The sequence below is a fragment of the Ursus arctos genome, unplaced genomic scaffold (genome assembly GCF_023065955.2).
Source record: "Ursus arctos isolate Adak ecotype North America unplaced genomic scaffold, UrsArc2.0 scaffold_32, whole genome shotgun sequence".
In the NCBI taxonomy this organism is placed as follows: domain Eukaryota; kingdom Metazoa; phylum Chordata; class Mammalia; order Carnivora; family Ursidae; genus Ursus; species Ursus arctos.
In genome coordinates this window covers 19,042,971-19,063,647 of record NW_026623008.1, presented here as the reverse complement: position 1 = coordinate 19,063,647, position 20,677 = coordinate 19,042,971, and the positions used below count along the sequence as shown (strand labels likewise).

Here is a 20,677-nt window from a genome sequence, read left to right as displayed (position 1 = left end):
TGTAGAAGAACCTCACGTGCGCGTGTGCCACTGGCAGATCCCTGTGCACAGACAGGCACAGAACCACAAGCACACAGGGACACTTCCTCAACGCTCTGCACAAAGCCACTGTCCCCGAACGGGTAGAACTGCAGCTGTGAACCCACTTCCATGACACACGCACTCCGAGCCAGTCTGCTGGATCCCGGGCAGGTGGCCACAAGGCACGGACACATTACCGAGTGGCATAAGGATGTGCTAGACTCACCAACCTGGGCACGTCAGGACACTATCACATGCGTGTGAATCAGGAGGTGACCCACCCACACTGTTTCCAGAAACGCAGGTCCACACAGTTATGCGTGTGCCAGACATACACCCACATACGTGCACAGTCATACCCACGGGTGCCATGCAGGAGACCGCTCCACCGAGCTGCCCACAGGAGCCCAGCCGCAGCACAATCCCATCTACCAGCCTTGCTCCGAGCCAGGGCGCGGGTCACATCAAACAGACACGGTGTCCATGGAATGGGACATTTAATTGTCTCTAGGGTGCTCCCAGGACGGGGAATGCGGGGCCTTTGGCAGAGCCCTGGCTGATGGAACCAACAAAGGCGCCCATCAGCCAGTGCCAGGCAGGGTGGCAGCCTCAGGGCCTGGCGGAGGACAGCCAGCACTTGGGCTGTTGCTTAAGACAATTTTTGAAACTAGTGGGTAAGGAATGTTGCCTTTGAACGGAGGAGAGGGGAGGAGAAGGGGCTCGGGTTGGGGGAGAGATCCCAAGGTCAGAAGGTCCTTCATGGTCGGGCGGTGGCTGGGGGAATGTGGTGATGGAGTCCGGGGGCTCAGGCCAGCTTCAGGAACTCCTGCAGTGTGTTCTGTTCCACCGCCTCCACGAAGAGCTCATAGTCCTGGAGGAGGGCAGGGGAGATGGTCACCTGAGTGCTGCTGTTTTGTCTCGGGTCTGACTCGGACTTCTGACTCAGGAGAAGTCCTCCTACACTTCCCCACTCCCAACCCCCGGGGCCCATACCCCACAGTACTGGTCCCCGTTGACAATCTGGGGTGGGGTGGCCTTGGGGTTGCCCGCCAAGGCTCGCATCTCATCCCGCAGGGCGTTGTCCTGGGAGATGTCCACTAGCTGGTACTGGATGCGCTTCCCATCCAGGATGCGGGTCACCTCGCTCTGCTGGGACTTGATCTGGGGGTAGAGGGCGGGCAGGGGTTAGTGAGCAGGCTGGAGGATTCATGGGGGAACCCTGGACAGAAAGAAAGGGGCTGTGGCCAGTAGTTTTTGTCTCCCTCCATACCTGGGCCAGCGTTCTGGCCACTAGGGAGTTAGGAGGCTGAGTCAGGCTTGCGGTGGTGCAGGATGAGAGAGGGACCACCATGCGGAGGGGAGTCAGAAGGAAGAAGGGAAGTGGGATAAAGTTCGGGGTGGGGGAGCGGGAGAGAACCAGGAGCTCCGCGAGGGGAAGGCAGGGCAGGCTTGGGTGGAGGCTGGTAAGGGGCCACCCCCGCCCAGGTACACACAAAGTGGAGGAGAGGAAGGGAACGATCAGGACGTGATCGGGGTGGTAGTGGGGTTGCAGAGAGTGCGTGTCTGAGCGACGGGATGGGCGTGGGCAGCTTGTGCTGGGGCTGCCTAGGATCCAGGATGCCCAAAGGAGGGGTTCGAGCCTCGGAGCCCACCTTGGGACCCGACCCGGGAGTCCGAGCCCCACATCTCGTCGCCGCCCCCCCCCCGCCCCGCCCTGGGGGTGGGTCTCGGGCGCCGGGCCGTAGCGCCCCGACACCGCCGCCCGCGCTCTCCCCCAGCGCGGCCCGGGCGTGCACTCACTTCACGCGAGCCGGTGACCGACGTGCTGTAGACGCGCAGGCCGCTCATGCTGTGGGTGGACGGGCGAGCCGGCAGGCGGACGGACGGCTGTGGCGGCAGCTGCACGGCCTGGAGACGACGCCGCCGCGCTCGGGAGCGGTTTCCTTCCTGCTCAGCCCGCGAGTCACCGCTCTCGGGACCAATGGGCGGCGCGGGCAGGCGTGCGGCCGGGGCGGAGCCTGCGCGACCCCGCCCTGCACGCCGCTGTCCCCCTCCCCTCCCCCCTCAGTGGCGACTCGCCGAGGACCCTAGTGCCGTGCAAGGCCATCCCCTTCGGCCCTTCCCAGATCTGGGGCTCCGTGTGAGGCTGGGGAGGGGCCCCGGTGGCCGGAAAGGCCAGGGAGGGCAGGGGTGAGGGTGTGGCCAAGGCCGCCTCAGCCTCCCCCGGGTTTGCTGCGCGCAGCTGCCCAGCCCTGGTGCCACGGAGCGCAGCGCAGCTCGGAGCTTTGAAGGCTTGGGCTGTTTTGAAACCGACAGTTCCTTGACTAGGGAACCTCACTCCAAGGGACCCTTTCCACAGCCCCCTGGGCGACACGCACACCTGGCTAACCCCATGGCACACCAGGGACAGCCCCTGCTGGGAGATTTCCCCAAAAGTTCCTCAGCACTCAGGTTTAGACAAGGAAGGGTGGTGGCCAGAGACAGGGCCACACCCTCAAGGCACCAGATGGAGGCCACGGTAAGAGGCTGCTAGCTTCAGAAAGGGTGGAGGGGAGGCTGGCGAGGACTCCTGAGCCTCACCCACCCTTGTTAAAGATCTACAGATGGTCCTAGGGTGGCCCTGGCTCAACCTCAACCCCTGATGGCATTCTGACGCTGCTCCTGCTCCCAGAAAAAATCTAGGGGTTCAGAGGGAACAGACTCCAGCAACCAGCCCAAATCTGGAGGCTTGGCTGTCTGGGGTTGGACATGACTCCCCTCACGAGTCCTCCCCAGGTCCAGGGGTCGAATAGCAGCCCAGGAAGATAAGCCCAGCTCCCCAAGGCAAACAGTGGCCTGCCCGGCTCCAGAGCAGCCACTTCCTCACAGCCACCTAGAGGCAGCTGACTTCCTCTCAGAGGATTACTGAAACTCTCTCCAACGACAGACCTGCTCAATGACTCAGGGCGGCTTCACCCAATAGAAAGTGGTGCAGGAAGAGATCTTATTTGTCCCCACAGAGAACAGAGGAGCAGAAGTGGTAGAAATACAGACGTGAGGCTGGACCTGCCAAAGGTCCCTCCTTGCTGCCATCTGGGGAACTTGGCTAAACACCCGGGCTTTGGCTCCAATAAGCCAAAATGAGGGGTGGAGTAAGGGATGGTGATGATGGTGATGGAAAACTGAGGAGTTTGTTAAATATTTTATTTTGTAATCAAAATAGGCAATACAAACCAGTTGACATAACAAGGATTCATATAAATAACTGTTTATAAACTCTGAGGAAAAATACCCGTGAGCATGGTGGCTGGGCTCCCAGCACAGGGTGGAGACCAGCCAGGCAGCTCTGCTTTTAGGAGGCAGGAAGGAGCCCAGAGGCTGAGGGGATGGCTGGGTGGGGCTGTTCTGAATGGAAGGGATACATCACTCCATAAATAATTCACAAAATTGTAAAAACACTTAAGAAGTCTCATTCAGACCCAAGAGGGAGGTTCAGGACGCTTCTCTGATGGCTCAAAGCTTACCAACAAACTCATAGTGGCTGGCTCCTGAACTGCTCTGTGCTCCTCCCTCCACACCCTTACAAGGCCCTGGCTTGGCCTGGCTCCAGATCTAGTGGAGGCCTGGGGTCAGCCCAATAACCAGATACAAACAACTGTGTTGTGAGATGCTCCCTAAGTGAGGCAGGACAAACCAGAAAGCGTAGGGTCTAAAGGCCCCAAACAAAACCCAGCAAATAAGGAAAGCTATACCTTAGAACCAAACTATACTGGGTACTCTGAACTCTCAAGAAGCCCCAGAGCAAGAAAGGGAAAGGACCCTGCCCCCAAACAAAAGAGAGGCACAAATCAGGGCTGGACACCAGCCCTTAGCCCCAGGAGGAGGAGGTGAGCAGCTTGATAGTTGCCCTGTGGTATTCTAGGGGAAAATCCTGCCCAAATCCAGAACCATAAAGAAGAGTTTGCAAGGGGGCTACTTGACTGGCCTGAGAACAAAAGGGAAGGGAGCTGTGCTAACCACATGACCAGGGCCCCAAGGGACAGGGCAGCAGGAGAGTGGGGCATCCTGTAAAATGGCATGACAGCACAGATGAAGGCAGCCTGGATATAATCTTTAGGCCAATTCTAGTGGGTACTTTGCTAATAAACAGATCACCCTGAGGCGTCTGTGAGAACAAGAGCCCTGAGGAAGCAGCAGTGGGACCAGGCCTAAGAATACCCAAGAAAAGCCAGCTCAGATCCCAGGCAGACTGGCCTACTGGCCTGAGAATTCTCACATGGCCACTGTGACTGTTACCCAGCCGTTCCATGCCCTTCTACTTGAACTCTGGGCATTAGCAGGACCAAGGTATGGAGTGGGAATGAATGTGAATCCGTCCCAGAGGATGGAAAAGGGAACTGAGCAGCCTGTTTACCTCTGCCATCAGCCTGGGGCTGGAACAGTCTGTAGGACTTACCAGTCAACCTGCAAAAGTTAATTAGTAACTCACCCTCAAAGGGTAAATCAGGATGACAGGACAAATGCAATCCAACAAGGCAAAGCCAGTGTGGGGCAGGGCAGGCACAGCTCCTTCATCAGCCCTTGGCCCCCGGTGGAGGTTCTTAAGCCCCTCTACCCCTTCTCTCTGGGAATAGCAGCAGACAGGAGGCAAGAGATTGTCAGGGCAGGACCTGCCAGACTGGGTGCTCAGCAGACCAGATCTTCCCTGGGGGGACAGAGCGTGTGCCACCCCCAGCATTCCTCACTGTGTGACACAGTTTTCTCCCATATCCTGGGCATATCGGTCTGACATGGTGGTCCTTAAGTCCTCGATGTCACGGCGCAGCTGTTGAACCTCTTCTAGTTTCCTCTTGATCACATCCGGCTTCTGCAAATCCAGCTGAGTCCCCGGGTGCTGTGCAGCTGAGTAGGAGAGCATTTCGAGAGAATGTTAGTGAGTCACTTAGGAGATGCTTTCATGTGGAGGGGGCAATATAGATAAGTAGTTCTTTGAGGCCCATGATCTGGGGACACGGCACGTCATTTTGTTTGTTTTAGGTAGGCTCTATGCCCAGCATGGAGCCCAATGCAGAGTTTGAACTCACCACCCTGAGATCAAGACCTGAGCCGAAATCAAGAGCCAGATGCTTAATCGCCTGAGCTACCCAGGTATCCCAGGACACAACATGCTTTTAGAAAAGCAGATGGGGATAGTGGGCTGAAAACTTGCTGCCTCAGGGCAATCTTCTGGTTGTCCTGCATTCAGGTACCCATTAAGGGATGCTTGTTTCCAAAACAGATTTACTGTCTACTTTGCTAAACACATAAACTCCCAGGGGGCAGTGACCAGACCTACAAAGCCTTATTCACACATTACCATACGGATGGGAAAGTTGGGTGAGGGTGATAAGAGAGTGAAAGTCACTCTCTCCTGGGTCCCAGACTGGCCTGAGGACTCACAGTGAATGCCCAGGAGCAGAGAGAGATTGGGGTCATGGCCCTGGGCCCTCTGGGTCACAATGCTACAGACAGCCTGCAGATCTTGAAGGCAATTGGCCAACTCCTGGTGCAGCTCAAATGCCAGGTGGGCTGTGTCTGGTGAAGACAGGGACCCTGGCTGGGCCCGGCGCAGGTGTTCCTGGAGTGTCAGATTCTTCTCAATCAGGTCCTGGTTCTGCACTGAAAGCTGAGCATATAGACAGGCAGACACATTAACCCAGGCCAAGGGAAGGGCAGAATATCTGTATCTGTGTGTAGATATATAGGAGTCACAGGTGGTATCCCCCCTCCTAAACCCTACCAATTCTCCTGCAGGTAGGTTGCGCCTGTAGGGTTCCAGCACTGGAGAGGAAACCACTCCCCAACAGACTGAGTCATCAGCCTCCGGGTTTCTGTTCAGGAACCAGAGAAGATACTCTCGCCCCTCGGAACTCTATCTGAAGCCAGTCCCTCAGCCAACTCTGTTAACCAGGCTATTAGAGAAGGCTTAACGTGAACTGTGAAATCTGAGGAGACACTGGTTTCAATCTCTCCCTGCCACCCTGACAAAAGTGGCCAACCGCCAGCCTGATCAGAGCGTGTCAGAGGAATAAAGGGGGCAAGAAAGACAACAATACAGCTAGCGGCTGGCCACCGGGTGGGGGGCTGGAGAAACTAGGAACCTGGAGAACACAGTGCTAGAATGTGTCCTGCCTGCCTTTTCACACCCTCATCTCAGTGGAGTCAGGCTTCTCTACGAAGACCAGCTACTCATGTCTGTCTGTGTCTCCTTCCCTCCCCCTCCCTGAACAGCTTAACCCATTCTCCCCGCCCTACCTCTATTCCGATTTAAAGACACTGAATACAGTTCCTTTTCCAGTCCCAGGCCTTCACCCACACTGGGCCATCTGACAAATCCCAGCTCTGAGAGACTTCTTCCTAGGTCACTGAACTTGGTCACCCCTTGCTGACAGCTCTGTTTATTCCATGAGGACCACCAAGCTCTCAGCCTTCTTGAACCCTTCCTCCCCAGCCCCACAAACCTGTGGCTACAGAAAGACAGAGAGACTTCTCACATCCCAAAAGCATTCCTGGGTAATTATGGCCACTCTGAGATGGGCTTAGGACCTTTAATATAGAGGATGGTGTGATGTCCCTTCCCATTCTTCTGCCAAAAAAGCTCAGCAGGGACCTCTCCGACAGGAGGGCTCTGTGGGAGTAGGGATGGGACGGGTTCACAGAGCAGTCAGGTTTGTGGAGGCAGTACTGAGAAGCCAGCTGATGCTACTCGCCTCTTTCACGGCTGTGCGCAGCTGCTGTAGGGCTGTCTCCCTCCGCTGGGCCTCCTCTTTCAGGGCCTGGCTTGTTCCTTCTTCCTGAGCCACTTCTTGCTCTAGGCTCTGAATGGTGGGATTACACATGAGGAGTCACAAATCTGGTTCAGACCATATCACCTCTGGCCCGGACTACAGTAAAGCCCCACCCCACCCACACACTGCTAAGAGATTACCTCAGAACAGCCCTGATCCGCTACTTCCCTTTGAAAACCTCCTGTAAGTCGATGACCATGTACCCAATAGAGGCCAGCTTCTCAGGAGGGCATTCCAGGCCAGTTTGGCCCTTACCTACTTTTCCAGCCATATCTCTTTTTACCTTCCACACAGGGTCCACTCCGGTCACACCAAATGACTGAGCAGCCTTCATTCCCAAAGGCTCCAGCTCCAATGCTGTTGCGCTCTCTCCTTCCCCTTTGCCCAGGCTACTCTTCCGCTCTGTCACCCAGGAAACCTTCAAGGCCCACCTGAGCCTTCCTCAATCTGCAGATCAGATCCTATTAATCATATTCTCGCCCTGCTACTCATACCTCTGTCATGGTTCATGAGTACATTTGTTGGCTGTGCACATGATTCCCCCTCCATAACTTTCCTGAGGGTAGGGAATGTCCATTCAGTTGAGTTCAGTATTTATTGAGCACTTACTGTAACACGCACTGAGGATACTGACAATACCAAACAATACCTGTCTTTGAGGAGCTCACAGCCAAAGCCCTTGAGAATACTGTATATTAAATGCTTCTGACAGAGATAAAGAGTAGGAGAGAGCTCCCACAGGCACCTAATCTAGTTAGAAGGGAGGGAGGGAGGAAGAGAGTGTGTGTGTAGGGAGGGTCAGGGTCAGGGAGAGGGAGGTATTTATGTTTGCTATTTTTTTTGCCTCTCATTCTATTCATTCCAATCCCCTCCCCCAGTTTTGAAACTTATTTAAATCAAGTATTCAAAAATTTTCTGAATTTTCCATTTTGTATTAATAAAAAAATGTAACTGCCAAAGGAGAACACCTCGTCACCATGAAATACTCTAGGCGACCATTCTGAATCTACCTGATTCCAGCAAATTCACCTGATACTTTAATTTGCCTGAGGAGTTTCATCATGGGTAAATGTACCACTTAAATGTTGGGCTTTTTCAACCTTTGGAACCTGTGGGTTCCAGAAAATGTATCTGAGATCCATTAAAAACTCTACCAAGAATCTGGGATTTTAAATGGGTATAAACACTCACAAGGCTTGACTACCGTTAACAGGACTTGAAATAGGGGAAGTAGACAGACACAGCCTGACCCACATGATGGCAAAGGCAGAACTGCAGCTTTGAGCTGTTCTCAGAGTGAGTGCATTTCACATGTTTTGGTGTGAAAACCTCTTTTGGAGTCCAAAGAGAACCTGAGTAAACCTGCTTTGCTTAGGATTTCTTGGAGAACATAATTAAGGACACCCCCCCCACCCCACACTCTGGCCCAAAATAGAAACCAGGAGTCATCTGTAATTTTTCCTTATTAACTCCCTACATCTTGTCAATCACTGATTCCTCTCAATTTTACCTAAAATTCACTTAAATCTGTTCACTCACATCTCCTCCTTGCTATGCTGCCTTATGCCACGTTCCTTCATCATCTCTCACCAGGATTTCTGTAATAGTCTACCAGCCTCCAGCCTTGCCTCTCCCCAAATGTCACTCTTCTTTCCAACTCAAGCCTGAGTTGCAAACCCAACTACATCACACCTAAATTAAATTCTATAGGAAATTCCCATGAGGCACTTGGGTGGCTCAGTCAGTTAAGCATCTAGCTCTTGATTTCAGCTCAGGTCATGATCTCAGGGTCCTGGGATTGAGACCAGCATCAGGCTCAACAGTCAGTGGGGAATCTGTTTGAGATTCTTTCTCTCCCCTCTCCCTCTGCACCTCCCTCTGCTGGCAAGTGCTCTCTCTGAAATAAATAAATCTTTATAGTAGATTCCCATCACCTACTAAAAGAATAAAAGCAAATTTAGTTGGAAAGATGAAGCCCTCCCATAGCCCAGTTTCTTTTCACCACCTTACTTCGACAATATCAAACTGCTTGCAGCTCTGTGTGCAAACTCTGCTGTTTCATGCCTCCATGTTCCCACCAGTGTTATTCCTTCTATCTGGAATTCCAAAACCAACCTATCCAGCTCTTCTTCTTTCCCAGGCTACTCTTCCTCCTCCTTCCAGGCTCATGATCTCCAGAAACCCTTCCTTAACCTCCCCTGCTCTGACTCTTCTATGCTCCCCCAAAGTAACATAGACATTGCTTTCACACAGTACTGTGCTGAAACCCCTTCCCAATAAGACTGTAGGCTAAAAGCATTGACTGGGTCTCATTCTTGCTATACTCCCAACACTGAACAAACTGTATGACACAGAATAAAGATTTGGCTGAATTCTATAGATTCCATCAAGTCCTGCCTACTGTACCACAAGGACACCAGCTCACCTGTACTTGTAAACGCAGCTGATCCATCTTCTGCTGTTGCTTCTCCACAATCTGAAAGGCAAAGTTATTAAGGCAGGCTACAGCCAATCAACAGTGAAACCAGGGTGAAGACAATTTAGCTCTATTTACAGAAATATAATCCAGACTCCCTATCCTAGCTAGCTTCACACTTCTGTGTTCTGCTCATGAAGAGGTTGAAATAGGAATGTAGTGTGGACCTATGACCACTACTGGGGGGAAGGGGGAACCCACCCTGATAACTGTGGGCCAGTGGAATAAACTTTATATATAACCAGTATACATTTTGGTTCTTTAGTAAAGGACATGACTAAAAATTCAGTTTAATGAAGTCTATCCTAAGCAGGGCTGTGATGGATGCTATTATTTATAGCTTTGGTCACACTGAGAAGAGAACCTGAGCAGGCCCAGTTTCTTGTCCTTTGAGACCCCAGGTATTCTCTGAACCATTTCTGGGTCTTCTTTCTGGCTGACCTGCCATCAGTCTCACCCACAGGTTTGGAGACTTTCTTCTCTGAATTAGGGCCACCTCACTGGTTAGAACTCTGGCCAGTGGAAGAGGTCTGTATGGGGCCTAAGCCATGAACAAAATGCACCAAGCTTCAGTGCACCATTTTGGAGCACCTAGTTTGGATGTTCAGAAGCACACCCTCCCCTAACTCTGCTTGCCTGTCAGAAGGATAAATACCTAAAATGCAAACATTATGCAGGGTGACTTGTCAGAAAAGGGAGGAAAGCTCTGGGTAATAGAGCTTAGGTGGCCTAGGGCCAGAAATTCATGGTTCCTTCCTAGTACACAATCTTCTTTCCTCTTAGCCTGCCCCCTATTACAGCCTGGACACTCTCAGTCACCTTTCGGAGGGAATCACATTCTTTCTGCCAGGACTCCATTTCCGCTTTTGGACCTTCTCCCTGTTGGGCTGAACCTTCTCCACTGGCCTCCTCCACACACTGCTTATCTTGCAGGCTGAAAAACAGTGGCCTCTTCAAGAATTTTGAAGTCAGACAGATGTGGCTTTGACTCCTGATTCTATTATTTACTTTATATTTTGGGGCAAGACACTCAGGTGCTTCCAAGCCGTAGCTGGGGATAATGTTAGGTCTGTTGTAACACAGTGTGTGCCATACACAAGCTGCCTCGTGTAAGTTAGTTCCCTTCCCTAGAGGCTAGCATCTATCTAATGTGCCATCAATTCTCTAACTGCCCAAAGCTCTTTTATATTTGTTTTGATATTTAAAAATAAACATCGCATGTATTTAGATTATAAAAGTCATATATGTATACTGCAGAAATTTTGGAAAATACAAAAAAAATCTTTTTTCTTGGCACACAAAGTCTGGCGCAGAGTCAACTTTGACCCCAATCGCTCTTCTGACTCCAACCAGTGGTCTCCTCCAATGGATCCCCACAATCACTTTCATCATGCTTCATCTGCTGAGATAAACAACAAGGTCACTGTGGTTGAATATGGGATGAGAAATCTAATCCATCCCATTAGAAACTGGATTTGGTTCAAGAGGCTGTTGAAACACAGACATCACATTTTCAGAAACTGCAATTAATATGGAAGAGGCTCTCAAGACACCCTGAGAGTACATTATAGCATCTTGTTTTGTTCTTAGAACCTGTCATGACCATCGAGAACAATCCCTAGGGCTGAAGAGAAACAGATGTTCCTGGTAGCCTTTAGCTTACAAGGTTCAAAATGTAGATAATCCCCTCTCCAGTCCTTAACACCAGGATCTGCTTTTACAAATATACAGATAACTAATTTCCCAGTTTATAAAGTGGCTCCCTTCATTCAACACATACATACTCAATTATTATCCAGTAACTATCATGTCAGGCACTGGGTTGGACCTTCCAAAGGATACAATAACAAGCCCCCACTGCACCACTATACCCTCCACTCTCCATCTCAAAGACCTATTCCTTACCCATAAGCAGCTTTCCTATTACTCATATTCTAAAGAAACGAACCTCAGAAAAGGAAAGTGATTTGCCCAAAGTCACACAGGTAGTGAGTGGGACAGACTTAGCTTTCTACTCCTTTCCTCTACCATACTGGGGTATTTACCTGTGTCTAATGGAGAATTCTGCTCCTTTCTGTCTCAGGCTTTCCAGTTGAACCTCCTTCTCTCTGCAGGCTGCCTGGGTCTCCTCCAGCAAACTCTCCAGCTCTGTCACTCTCTCCTGCAGCTCTGTACTCTTCAACTCGGAATCCTTAAGCTAAGAGACAGGATCCCATGCTTAGGTCAACAAGCCAAAGAACACTGGGTATCTCAAAAACTCTGCAGTCCAGTTGCAAATTTGACAGACGTGAGTCTGGACATGACTCCTTTGGGTTTTTCCTTTCAGGAAACCATAGTGTGACTGCGTACAGCAGAGGCTGAGAAAGTGCCCCTGCTTGGCTACTCCCCGCTTGCCCCAGGTATGCCCAGACATTGCTGCTACCTGCTGGCTCTGCTTCTGATGGTCTTCCAGGGTGGGCAGGTCAGCCAGGTAGCGCTCCAAGGTCTCAATACGCTGCTGCTTCTCCCGGTTCTGTTCTGATTCCTTCTGACATTTCTTTTTCAAATTATTGATATGCTTATCACGACCCTTTACCTAGGGAAAGAAGCGTCAAGAATCTGTCTCCACTGACTCTTCTAGGACCCTGAACATCACGGTTTTTCTGAAGTGACCACTGTCTCTGCCCTTAGGGCTGTAAATGTTGTTCCACTGCAATGAAGGCAGGGAGGTGATCAAATTTTGTCATTCAAAATTAGGGCACACTGCAGAGTTAACACACCTGAACTTTCCAATCAAGGGTAGGGAAGAAGGGCTCCTTGGGCAGTTTTAAAAAACTGGTAGCACTTCTATATACAGGCATACCTGGGCGACACTGCAGCATTGGTTCCAGACCACTGCAATAAAGCGAATATCACAATAAAGCAGGTCAAATGAATTTTTTGGTTTCCCAGTGTATGTAAAAGTTATGTTTACACTATACTGTAGTCTATGAAGTGTGCGATAGCATTATATCTAAAAAACAATGTACATGTCTTAATTTAAAAATATTTTATTGCTGGGGTGCCTACGTGGCACAGTTGGTTAAGCATCCAACTCTTAGTTTCGGCTCAGGTTATGATCTCAGGGCCCCGAGATCGAGCCCCGCATTGGGCTCCCTAGTCAGCATGCAGTCTGGCTTAAGAGTCTCTCTCCCTCTCCCCCCGACTCTCACTCTCTAAAATAAATAAATAAATTTGAAAAAAAAAAAAACTTTATTGCTAAAACATACTAATCATCATCTGAGCTTTCAATAAGTCTTAATCACTGATCACAGATCACTATAACAGACATAATAATAATAATAATGCAAAAGTTTGAAATATTGCAAAAATTACCAAAATATGACACAGAGACATGAAGTGAGCAAATGCTGTTGGGAAAATGGCACCAACAGATTTGTTCGAGGCAGGGTTGCCACACGCCTTCAATCTGTAAAAACTACAGTATCTGAGAAACACAATAAAGTGAAGCATAATAAAACAAGGTGTGCCTGTTAAAAAAGAATTTGTCTGGTTTTTGTCCTGGGTTCCTGGCCCGGGAGAAAACTTCAAAACTCTTAGAATTTCCCAAATAACAGGAGTGTCTTTGTTATTCTTAGTGGTCTGGTCTGTCCTGGTGAGATAGGTAATGCATTCTTCCCTAAACACCACACATGATTTATAGCTAAGCAATCATGTGGAAGGGTTAATGAGACTCTAACTTCTTGAGAGAAGGAGCTGTGTCCATTTTGCTCATTATCATAGCCCCAATATGATGTGCCAAGTATGATGCTTGGCACAGAGTGGGCACCAACCAAGATTTGCTGAACGGAGACTTTTTCTTCACTATTATGGTTTTTTCTTTGGCTTATGAAAAAAGGATGCTGAAGGAGCAAGAGAAAGCAGAGAAAAAGGCAGATCTACTGAAGTCAAAAGGAAACACAGACCTAATTTAATCCAAAGATAAGAAAGTACTAAGAATGGATACCTGAAAATCAGCCAAAGGATTTACTTCAGGTATAACCTGTACCCTTTTAAGCTCTAAACCAGTGATTCTTACATTTTAATATGTCTCAGACTCAGCTGGGAAGCTTACTGAAAATGCTGATATCCCTGAGTCTGGAATCCTCCTCATCTGATTTCTCCAGAGAAAAAATCTCCAGTCTCCTGCTGGGGAAATCTTTGAATTAAAAAAAAAAATGGTGGATTACCCACAGACGTTTCTTTCTTCTCCCTTCGAAAACACCTCTAAAATGACAGAAAGGAAACAAAGTACTAACTTTAAAAAGTTAATAGAGGAAGAGACAAAAGTGTATGAGAGATTTCAATGTGTTTACAGAAGATGAAAGTAGATGGGAGATAAATTACTCAGAGAAGAGTTATAACCTGCAATGGGAGTTACAGACAACTTGGAAAACAATGTGCCCTTCATACCCCACAAGCGCCTCTGTACTCAGAGCACCAGGTATGTCGGAGGCAGGTATCAGACATAGATCTGAAAACAGGGCACTCATTGGAAGTCTACATAGAGGTTAGCTGGATACCATTTTTACTCTAGATTTCCCCAATAGGAGACTGGAGGAGATTTATTCTCTAAAGAAATCAGATGAGGGAGATTCCAAATGCAGGGATATCAGTCAGTAGAGAGAGTGCAGCACTGGGTTGAAAGTAAGTGTAAGTAAAAATCTATGTACAGAACTGTGGGACTCTAAGCCTAATCTCCTTCTCAGTATTGAGATCCTAAAGGCCAAAAGCATTCTTGTCCTTAGCCTCCCAACTAGGCAGCAGGCTGAAGATTGATGCTTTTCTGGAGAGAGTGAGATAAGACATTCAGATACTAATATTTGAGTGTCCCCAAGTGAGAAGGCAGTCTAAATCTGATTATCCTATAATGCAGTCCACCAGGAAATTACCATGAACCCAGAGCTTCTATCCGGCTTTTAAATACTTCATTATTAAACATGAGTGCCCATTCATTCAAGGATCATGAAAGACACCAAAACAATATAAAACGTTCTGAAAAAATAAGAAACAACACTATAAGCAGATGTAGACATCCCAAAAGATATGATCAATATCATCAGAGAGAGAAGTTGCACCCATGAACCAAAACAGCAAAAACCTCAAGAATACTACTCAGAAATAAAGAGGTACATGTCAGGAGAAAAAGAGTTAAGAATGGAAATCTTTGTGGAGTGGGGTTGGGTACAGAGCTACTAAGTTTTATTATAAACATACTGGTATTTGATTATTAACTTAGATACACGTATTCTGACTAAAGGTTTCTTTTTCAACAAGCCTCTAAGTCCTTGCTATACCAGTGGCACCAGCATCACCTGGGAGCTTTTTAAAAATGCAGGATATCAAGCACACCCCACTCTAGTAATACTAAATCTAGATCTGCATTTTAAGAGAATAAGAAAAGATTTTATTTTTAAGTAATCTCTACAGCCAACGTGGGGCTCAAACTCACAACCCCGAGATCAAGAATCACACGCTCCACCAACAAGCCAGCCAGGTGCCCCTGGATCTGCATTTTCAGCAAGATGACCCAGTGATTCTTAAGCATATTAAAGTTTAAGAAGCACTCCTCTGGTTGATTTTGATGCAAGCAGTCCAGAACTAAACATTACTAAACTGGTTCCCCAAGAACATTTGCATTAGAGCAAGCTGTGAAACCGAAGCAAAAGGTTTTAAATCAGCTCCTTCTATGATGACCAATCTTACCCTAAGGCCATTCTAAGAGCACTGGCAAAAATGTAAAAATTCCCTAACTGGCTGTACACACGGAATTCTTTTCTACTTTTTAGGTAGAATAAGGAAAAACCAGGCTAAATGACGTAAATTTACCACAGATGTTTAAACATCTCGCAACAGTACCATCCGGTATGACTGCCCAGGCTGGTTTTCTACCCAGGTCAGTTGAAGGCTCATCACAACTTGGGGCAGTGAGGGACTTTGTGGCAGTTTTGTGGAGCTGAAGCAAAAAGGAGGGGTGCCATTTCTAGCAGGCCAGTCCTGCATGAAAAGTCAATGTAGCATCTTACCCAACTGGTTCCTCCTAGTTCCAAGGAACAGCTTAGGATTTGGCAGGAGAAGGCTGACTGCCAACTCCTTTGTGAATTAGAAAGCTACCAATTCCTTAGCTCACCCTTTCTTCCTGTTTCTTCCCCTCCTCTGAATGCTTCTGCAACGCCACTTTGAGTGATTCTCTGATGAGCTGGATTTCAACTTCTGAAGCAGAGAGTTTCTTTTCAAGCTCAATCTTTTCTTTGCTCAGGGCTTCTGTCTTCTGTGCAAACTGCGCACGTAAGAACGTGTTCTCTCGCTGCAATTCCTGCATAAAGATTCTCGATACGTAACCGTTCCTCACCCTTACAGCCCCATGTACTTTACTTAACCTCGGTCTACTTTGTGGTCAAATATCATCTTTCTCTAAGAATTTCTTCAAGCAGTGCTTCTCAGTGTGGTCCTAGGACTAACATCTTCAGCATCACCTGGGGATTTGTCAGAAATAAAGATTCTTGAGCCCAACTCCCAGCCCACTGAATCGGAGACTCTGGGGATGGGGCTCAATAATCTCTTTTAGCAAGCCCTCCACACGATTCTGAAGCACACTCAATTTTCTCCTCTAGTCATTCTCTATATGATCTTAGACAAAAGTTCTTCCACGTTCTTGGGCCTCAAGTTTTTCACCAGTGCATTAGAGGACTGAACTAGATTTTATGGAAGGGTCTTTCTCACTCTAACATTCTGATTCTATAAGACAGAACACTGTATTAACAGGCCCCCTAGGTGGCAAAGCCAGTACCATAATCTGTCTTAATACCCATCGCTAAAAAGCCCACACTGCAGAAGACGTCAACAAAGCAGGCTTTTTTAGGAGCTACCACCCTCAGTGAAAACATCATTTCCTTTAGTTGCTCCTAGACATGGAAAAATAAAAAAATGAGAATGGCTCTAAATCCCATTACCTTTGCCTCCCTCCATTTGGCTAAGGCTGATAGATTAAGACTTCTCAGAACATCACCCAACTCTAGAATCTTACGATGTACCTTGCTCTGCCTTCATTTTCTCTCAAGTACGTCCTGACACCAAGGCATACCTGATTCTACCCTCGAACCTTTTCTGCCCCCACAAAGGAAGAACAAGGGATGCCTACCCTTTAAAGGCAAGGACACCTTATATCACTTGATCCCTTTCCTATCTCCTGGGTACCTAGAAGTACCAAGCAAAAGGAAGAAAGAAACTGGACGCCAATCCTTACCTGCAGCCTCAGCAAGCAGACATCCCCAAAGGGGGCAGGGCGGCCCAAAAGGGCACTGTGGACTTGCAGTTCACTTTCCCGTACTTTCTGCTCCAGCTGAGAGATGTGTTTCCTCTGCCTGCAAAAGCCAATAGAATGAGATCCAGGGTCCTGACACTAATCCACTTCCAACATGAGCCCCTACTTTCCTTAAGTGGGTACAATTCATACTATGTAAGGCAAAGGCCTTGTGTCTGGGCAGTACTGTTTTGCTGAAGGAGGAAGAGCAAATAAGAAAGCTGACTTGGGGGAAATGAGGAAAGATCAGCTACAAAGAACTGGCTGCCCGCTTTAGGTACTCCCAGAGTCCCTGCAGAGGATACACAATCGGCCTATCCCATTAGTCAGATAAGGGACTAGGCTGCTTATTAACCTAGCTCTACCATGTGTGAGGCAAGGTATGGACCCAAACAGAGAGGGATGTGCCACCCTTGGATAGACCTCATTAGGTGCCCTCAGTGGGGGCTGGGAGAGCAGAGGCTGGTCCTAGGGCACCCCTTGACCTCTTACTTGTCAATGAGGAGCTCCTTTTCCTTCAGAAGGTGTTCATTACTGTTTAAGATGCTGATCCACTGTGCTGGCTCTAATGTGGGCAGTGATGGAGCAAAAGCAGCAGGATGGTGGCAGATGGCTCCATTCTGAAGCTGGAAGACAAGGAGGCCCAGAGGAGCTTGATCTTGACCCACAGGCACCTGAAAACACCTGAGCGATACCCAGCTGGGTCTCTAGTCAAGGCTCACTTTGGCTCAGCCTGAGAAAGCCCAGTGTTTATGAAATAATTTTAGCTCTGATGCATGACTGGAAAGAACCTGCCAGGGAGACTTCTGCCAGCTGGATACTCCCTGCTCACAAAGGCTCTAGTTTCTAAGAAAAGGTCACTTATCTTACATTATCTGGCAAGAGAGGCAAACAAGGAGCTAAGATGTCCTCACCAACCAGGAAAGGAGAATATGTCTTGCTTTTTTCCTTCCCACTCTTAAGCAGCACAAGGCCTTTTTCTTTTTTAAACACAAAATTGGTATAATGGAAGAAACACAGGGGTTCAGAGATGGTTTTTAATCCCTAGCTCTGCTACTTACCAGCTTTGTGACCCTGGACAGATTACTTAATCTAAGAACCTGGTAAATTTCTACATTTACCTCACCAAAGTGCTACAAGGATTAAATTAAGATTCTGTATGTGAAACTAGCCTAGTGACTGGTACAGAAGTACACAATCAGTGTTAATGTCATACTTTTGGGGTCTTCTGTTATAACCCTCTACTCTGGAGGACCTTTTGGTGTTTAATTAGACGACCAACATATTCAATGGCATTCACAAGCCTTCATTTCCCATCTATAAACATCTTCCATCTTTCTTACAAATGTTTTCTTTAGAGTCAAAACTTGTAGGACAAAACCTATATAGTTCTAAGCTCTTCTAAGAACTCACAAAATCCAAGGAAAGAAGGGCCTCTACCTGCATTTGTTCCATCTGTAAACGGATCAACTCCAGCTGCTGCCGACAAGTGCTGAGCTCACAAGATCGCTCACGGGGGTGCCAAGGGTCAGGGTTCGGCTGCCATACCTGAGAGGGTAGAGGCTTGGAGAAGCCAGGAGCAGGCTGGAGTCCCAAAGGGAGCACTCCACTGCTATTAGGGTGAGGTCCATTCCGCTCACACACCACCCCACTGCCCGGTGCCTTCTTGGTCTCAGGCAACACTTTGTATAACTCCTTGTTTGTGTCAGCTCTTGGGTTGTGAAAGTGGACTTGGTAGTGGGGATCTGAATAAAGTGTCTCCATCATTGCCGACTGATTAAGGGTAGACTCCATACTGGGAATATCAAACTTCCTCACCTCTTCTTCTCTTTCATGGCCCACTGCTGGAAACCAGGACTGCTCAATTCCATTTTCTCCAGCAGCACCACAAAGATACATGAAATCTCTAGACAGGCCTGGAGAACGTTTCATTGCACCAAGGTCTCCATTTCTTGTCATCCCCACACTTTCAGCCAGCCCTGACAAAGGGAGTTTGGAGGAAGAGAGTCCAGCAGGTATAGAATTTGGCTTGGCAGGAGAGGTCCCCAAAGTAGAAGGTATCACATGGGCTGTTGGAATGGTTATGTGGCTTTTGATGGGCTGGAAAGAAGGGCTGCTACTTGAGCTACAAAAATCTGCAAAGAGAATAGTCTTCCATAAGTCAAAACTGAAGCAGCAGGCTTTCTGGAATTTGGCTGCTATGCCAGATGTTCTCTGCCTGTCCTGAGACCAGGCAGAATAGACACTATCATCCCAAATATCAGGCAGAAAGGCAGCCTAACTGAGAAGTTACGTGTATTCTAGGATCTCCAATGCCATTCGCAAGGTAAGCCAACAAAAGGCAACATTAGCTTTACTTTTAACTTACACTCTGTCCTTTTACTCGAAAAGTATCTTGCCAGTCAACAAACAAAGCTGAAAAACGAACTTAAAAAAAAAAAATCACTTACTTAAGGGAAATGGATTAGGTCCTACTCTTCTGGGAGCTGGGCAACTCTCAAGCTATAATCCAATCCAATAAAAATACTCTTTCCAAGGGCTGCCAGAATTCTCTGTGGACTCCAAAAGCTTCCCAGTGAAGGTAAGCAATGAATCTAAACTAACCGAAGAATAGGCAAAGTGCATAGTGCTGCTCTGTACCCAGGACAGGGAGTACAGCATCTGAATCAGGATTCTATTCTCTCTCCCACACACCAGACCTGACTGCTTGGATATGTGAAGTTATTCTTAGTAACTCTCAGGTTTCACTCCAGCACAGTGAGCACTCTCAAGTGGGTACACACTGAAATCCTCTATTTTATATTTTGCCTTTCACTTCCCCCTTGTTTATATCCAACTGTGACTTTTCACTTTTCTTTCACACTGGATTTATGCTTCCTTTAGCTCTCGCCTGGTTTTGGGAGACAACTCTCTGATTAGACCTGCTGCAGAAGGTACACATTTCTACATTATTTCCAACTTTCAAGTACTAATCTGAAAAAGACTATAAGGTCACAGAATTAATGTGTCAAGGCAGCGGGCTGCAAGCAAACAACAAGGCAGGCATGTCAGGAAACATACCTGTTATCTTCAGCAGGGAGAAAACGGAGTAAGGTGACAAAGAATATAAATGCCTTCCTTTTTCAACTATGTCCAGTACTCTTTCCAAACCAAGCACATCTACCATGGAGAAGAGTGGACTACCAATTTAATTCATTTGTCTTTTTTCTTTCCATCAACCAACACAAACACACTCAGCTAATGAGGACAGATACTACAACCTTCCCCAGAATTACTACAGATGAGCTACCATCTTCTCATATGGGTTTGTAAGCAGCTCTTTAAAAACATGAGCACAGGGCACCTGGGTGGCTCAGTCGGTTAAGTGTCAACTCTTGATTTTGGCTCAGGTCATGATCTCAGGGTTGTGAGACTGAGCCCCAAATCAGACTCCATGCTCAGAACAGAGTCTGCTTGAGATTCTCTCCTTCTCCCTCTGCCCCTCCCCTCAGTCACACTCTCTGTTTCTAAAATAAATGAATAAACAAAATCTTAAAAACAACAAAAAAAGAGGGGGCGCCTGGGTGGCTGGGTTGGTTAAGTATCTGACTCTTGGTTTCGGCTCAGGTCATGATCTGGCTGCGGGATCAAGCCCTGCATCAGGCTCTGTGCTCAGCATGGAGTCTGCTTCAGAGTCTCTCTCCTTTCCTTCCCATGCACATGTGCTCAAATAAATAAAAAATCTTAAAAAAACAAAACAAAACAAAAAAAAAACACCCCAAAAATGAAAACCATGGACACACCAAATTATCCCTTATAACATATGGGATAAGGCAAAGTATCTAATTTCCTATATTTAGATAATCTTGGGATATATATAAAAGGTCATACTAAAACAAAACAAAACAACAGTAATTTCTTTTTTCTTTTCTTTTTTTTAAGATTTTATTTATTTGACAGAGAGAGACACAGTGAGAGAGGGAACACAAGCAGGGGGAGTGGGAGTGGGAGAAGCAGGCTTCTCCCCAGGCACCCCAACAGTAATTTCTGATATATATGTCTGCCTCCAAGGAC

The 20,677-nt window shown here is 47.8% G+C and overlaps 2 protein-coding genes across 7 annotated transcripts in view; both read right to left on the bottom strand.

Moving 5' to 3' along the window:
- Nucleotides 1–501: 501 nt before the first annotated feature.
- On the bottom strand, nt 502–2,003 carry SH3BGRL3 (SH3 domain binding glutamate rich protein like 3). The gene is made up of 3 exons (XM_026516975.4): nt 1,822–2,003; nt 1,015–1,182; nt 502–892 (listed from the first exon to the last, which is right to left on the bottom strand). Exons 1-3 carry the CDS (start codon nt 1,867–1,869, stop codon nt 827–829), a joined length of 282 nt encoding a protein of 93 aa, XP_026372760.1. The 5' UTR covers nt 1,870–2,003; the 3' UTR covers nt 502–826.
- A 1,184-nt stretch (nt 2,004–3,187) lies between these two features.
- CEP85 (centrosomal protein 85) overlaps nt 3,188–20,677 on the bottom strand; it is a 32,272-nt gene continuing 14,782 nt past the window's right edge. Inside the window, exons 4-15 of one of the 6 annotated variants that reach the window (XM_026516970.4) lie at nt 18,443–18,759; nt 18,065–18,172; nt 17,117–17,250; nt 16,568–16,685; nt 15,452–15,637; nt 11,726–11,878; nt 11,349–11,500; nt 10,123–10,237; nt 9,253–9,303; nt 6,750–6,857; nt 5,440–5,665; nt 3,188–4,902 (exon numbers count right to left, since the gene is read on the bottom strand). In XM_026516970.4, coding sequence (XP_026372755.3) covers nt 4,742–4,902; nt 5,440–5,665; nt 6,750–6,857; nt 9,253–9,303; nt 10,123–10,237; nt 11,349–11,500; nt 11,726–11,878; nt 15,452–15,637; nt 16,568–16,685; nt 17,117–17,250; nt 18,065–18,172; nt 18,443–18,759 — 1,829 coding nt within the window. In that variant the 3' untranslated portion in view covers nt 3,188–4,741. Of the gene's footprint in view, nt 4,903–5,439; nt 5,666–6,749; nt 6,858–7,110; nt 7,275–9,252; nt 9,304–10,122; nt 10,238–11,348; nt 11,501–11,725; nt 11,879–15,451; nt 15,638–16,567; nt 16,686–17,116; nt 17,251–18,064; nt 18,760–19,074; nt 19,873–20,677 lie in introns of those variants that run through there. The other 5 variants (XM_044390397.3, XM_026516969.4, XM_044390396.3 and 2 more) reach the window with 5 other exon arrangements.

Bases quoted from the DNA above. Each gene is read 5' to 3' on its own strand.
- SH3BGRL3 (XM_026516975.4), bottom strand. From the start codon at position 1,869: ATGAGCGGCCTGCGCGTCTACAGCACGTCGGTCACCGGCTCGCGTGAA. The intron at 1,183-1,821 runs GTGAGTGCACGC...CTCTACCCCCAG, and splicing joins CGGTCACCGGCTCGCGTGAA to ATCAAGTCCCAGCAGAGCGA. The intron at 893-1,014 runs GTATGGGCCCCG...GCCCTCCTCCAG, and splicing joins ACGGGGACCAGTACTGTGGG to GACTATGAGCTCTTCGTGGA.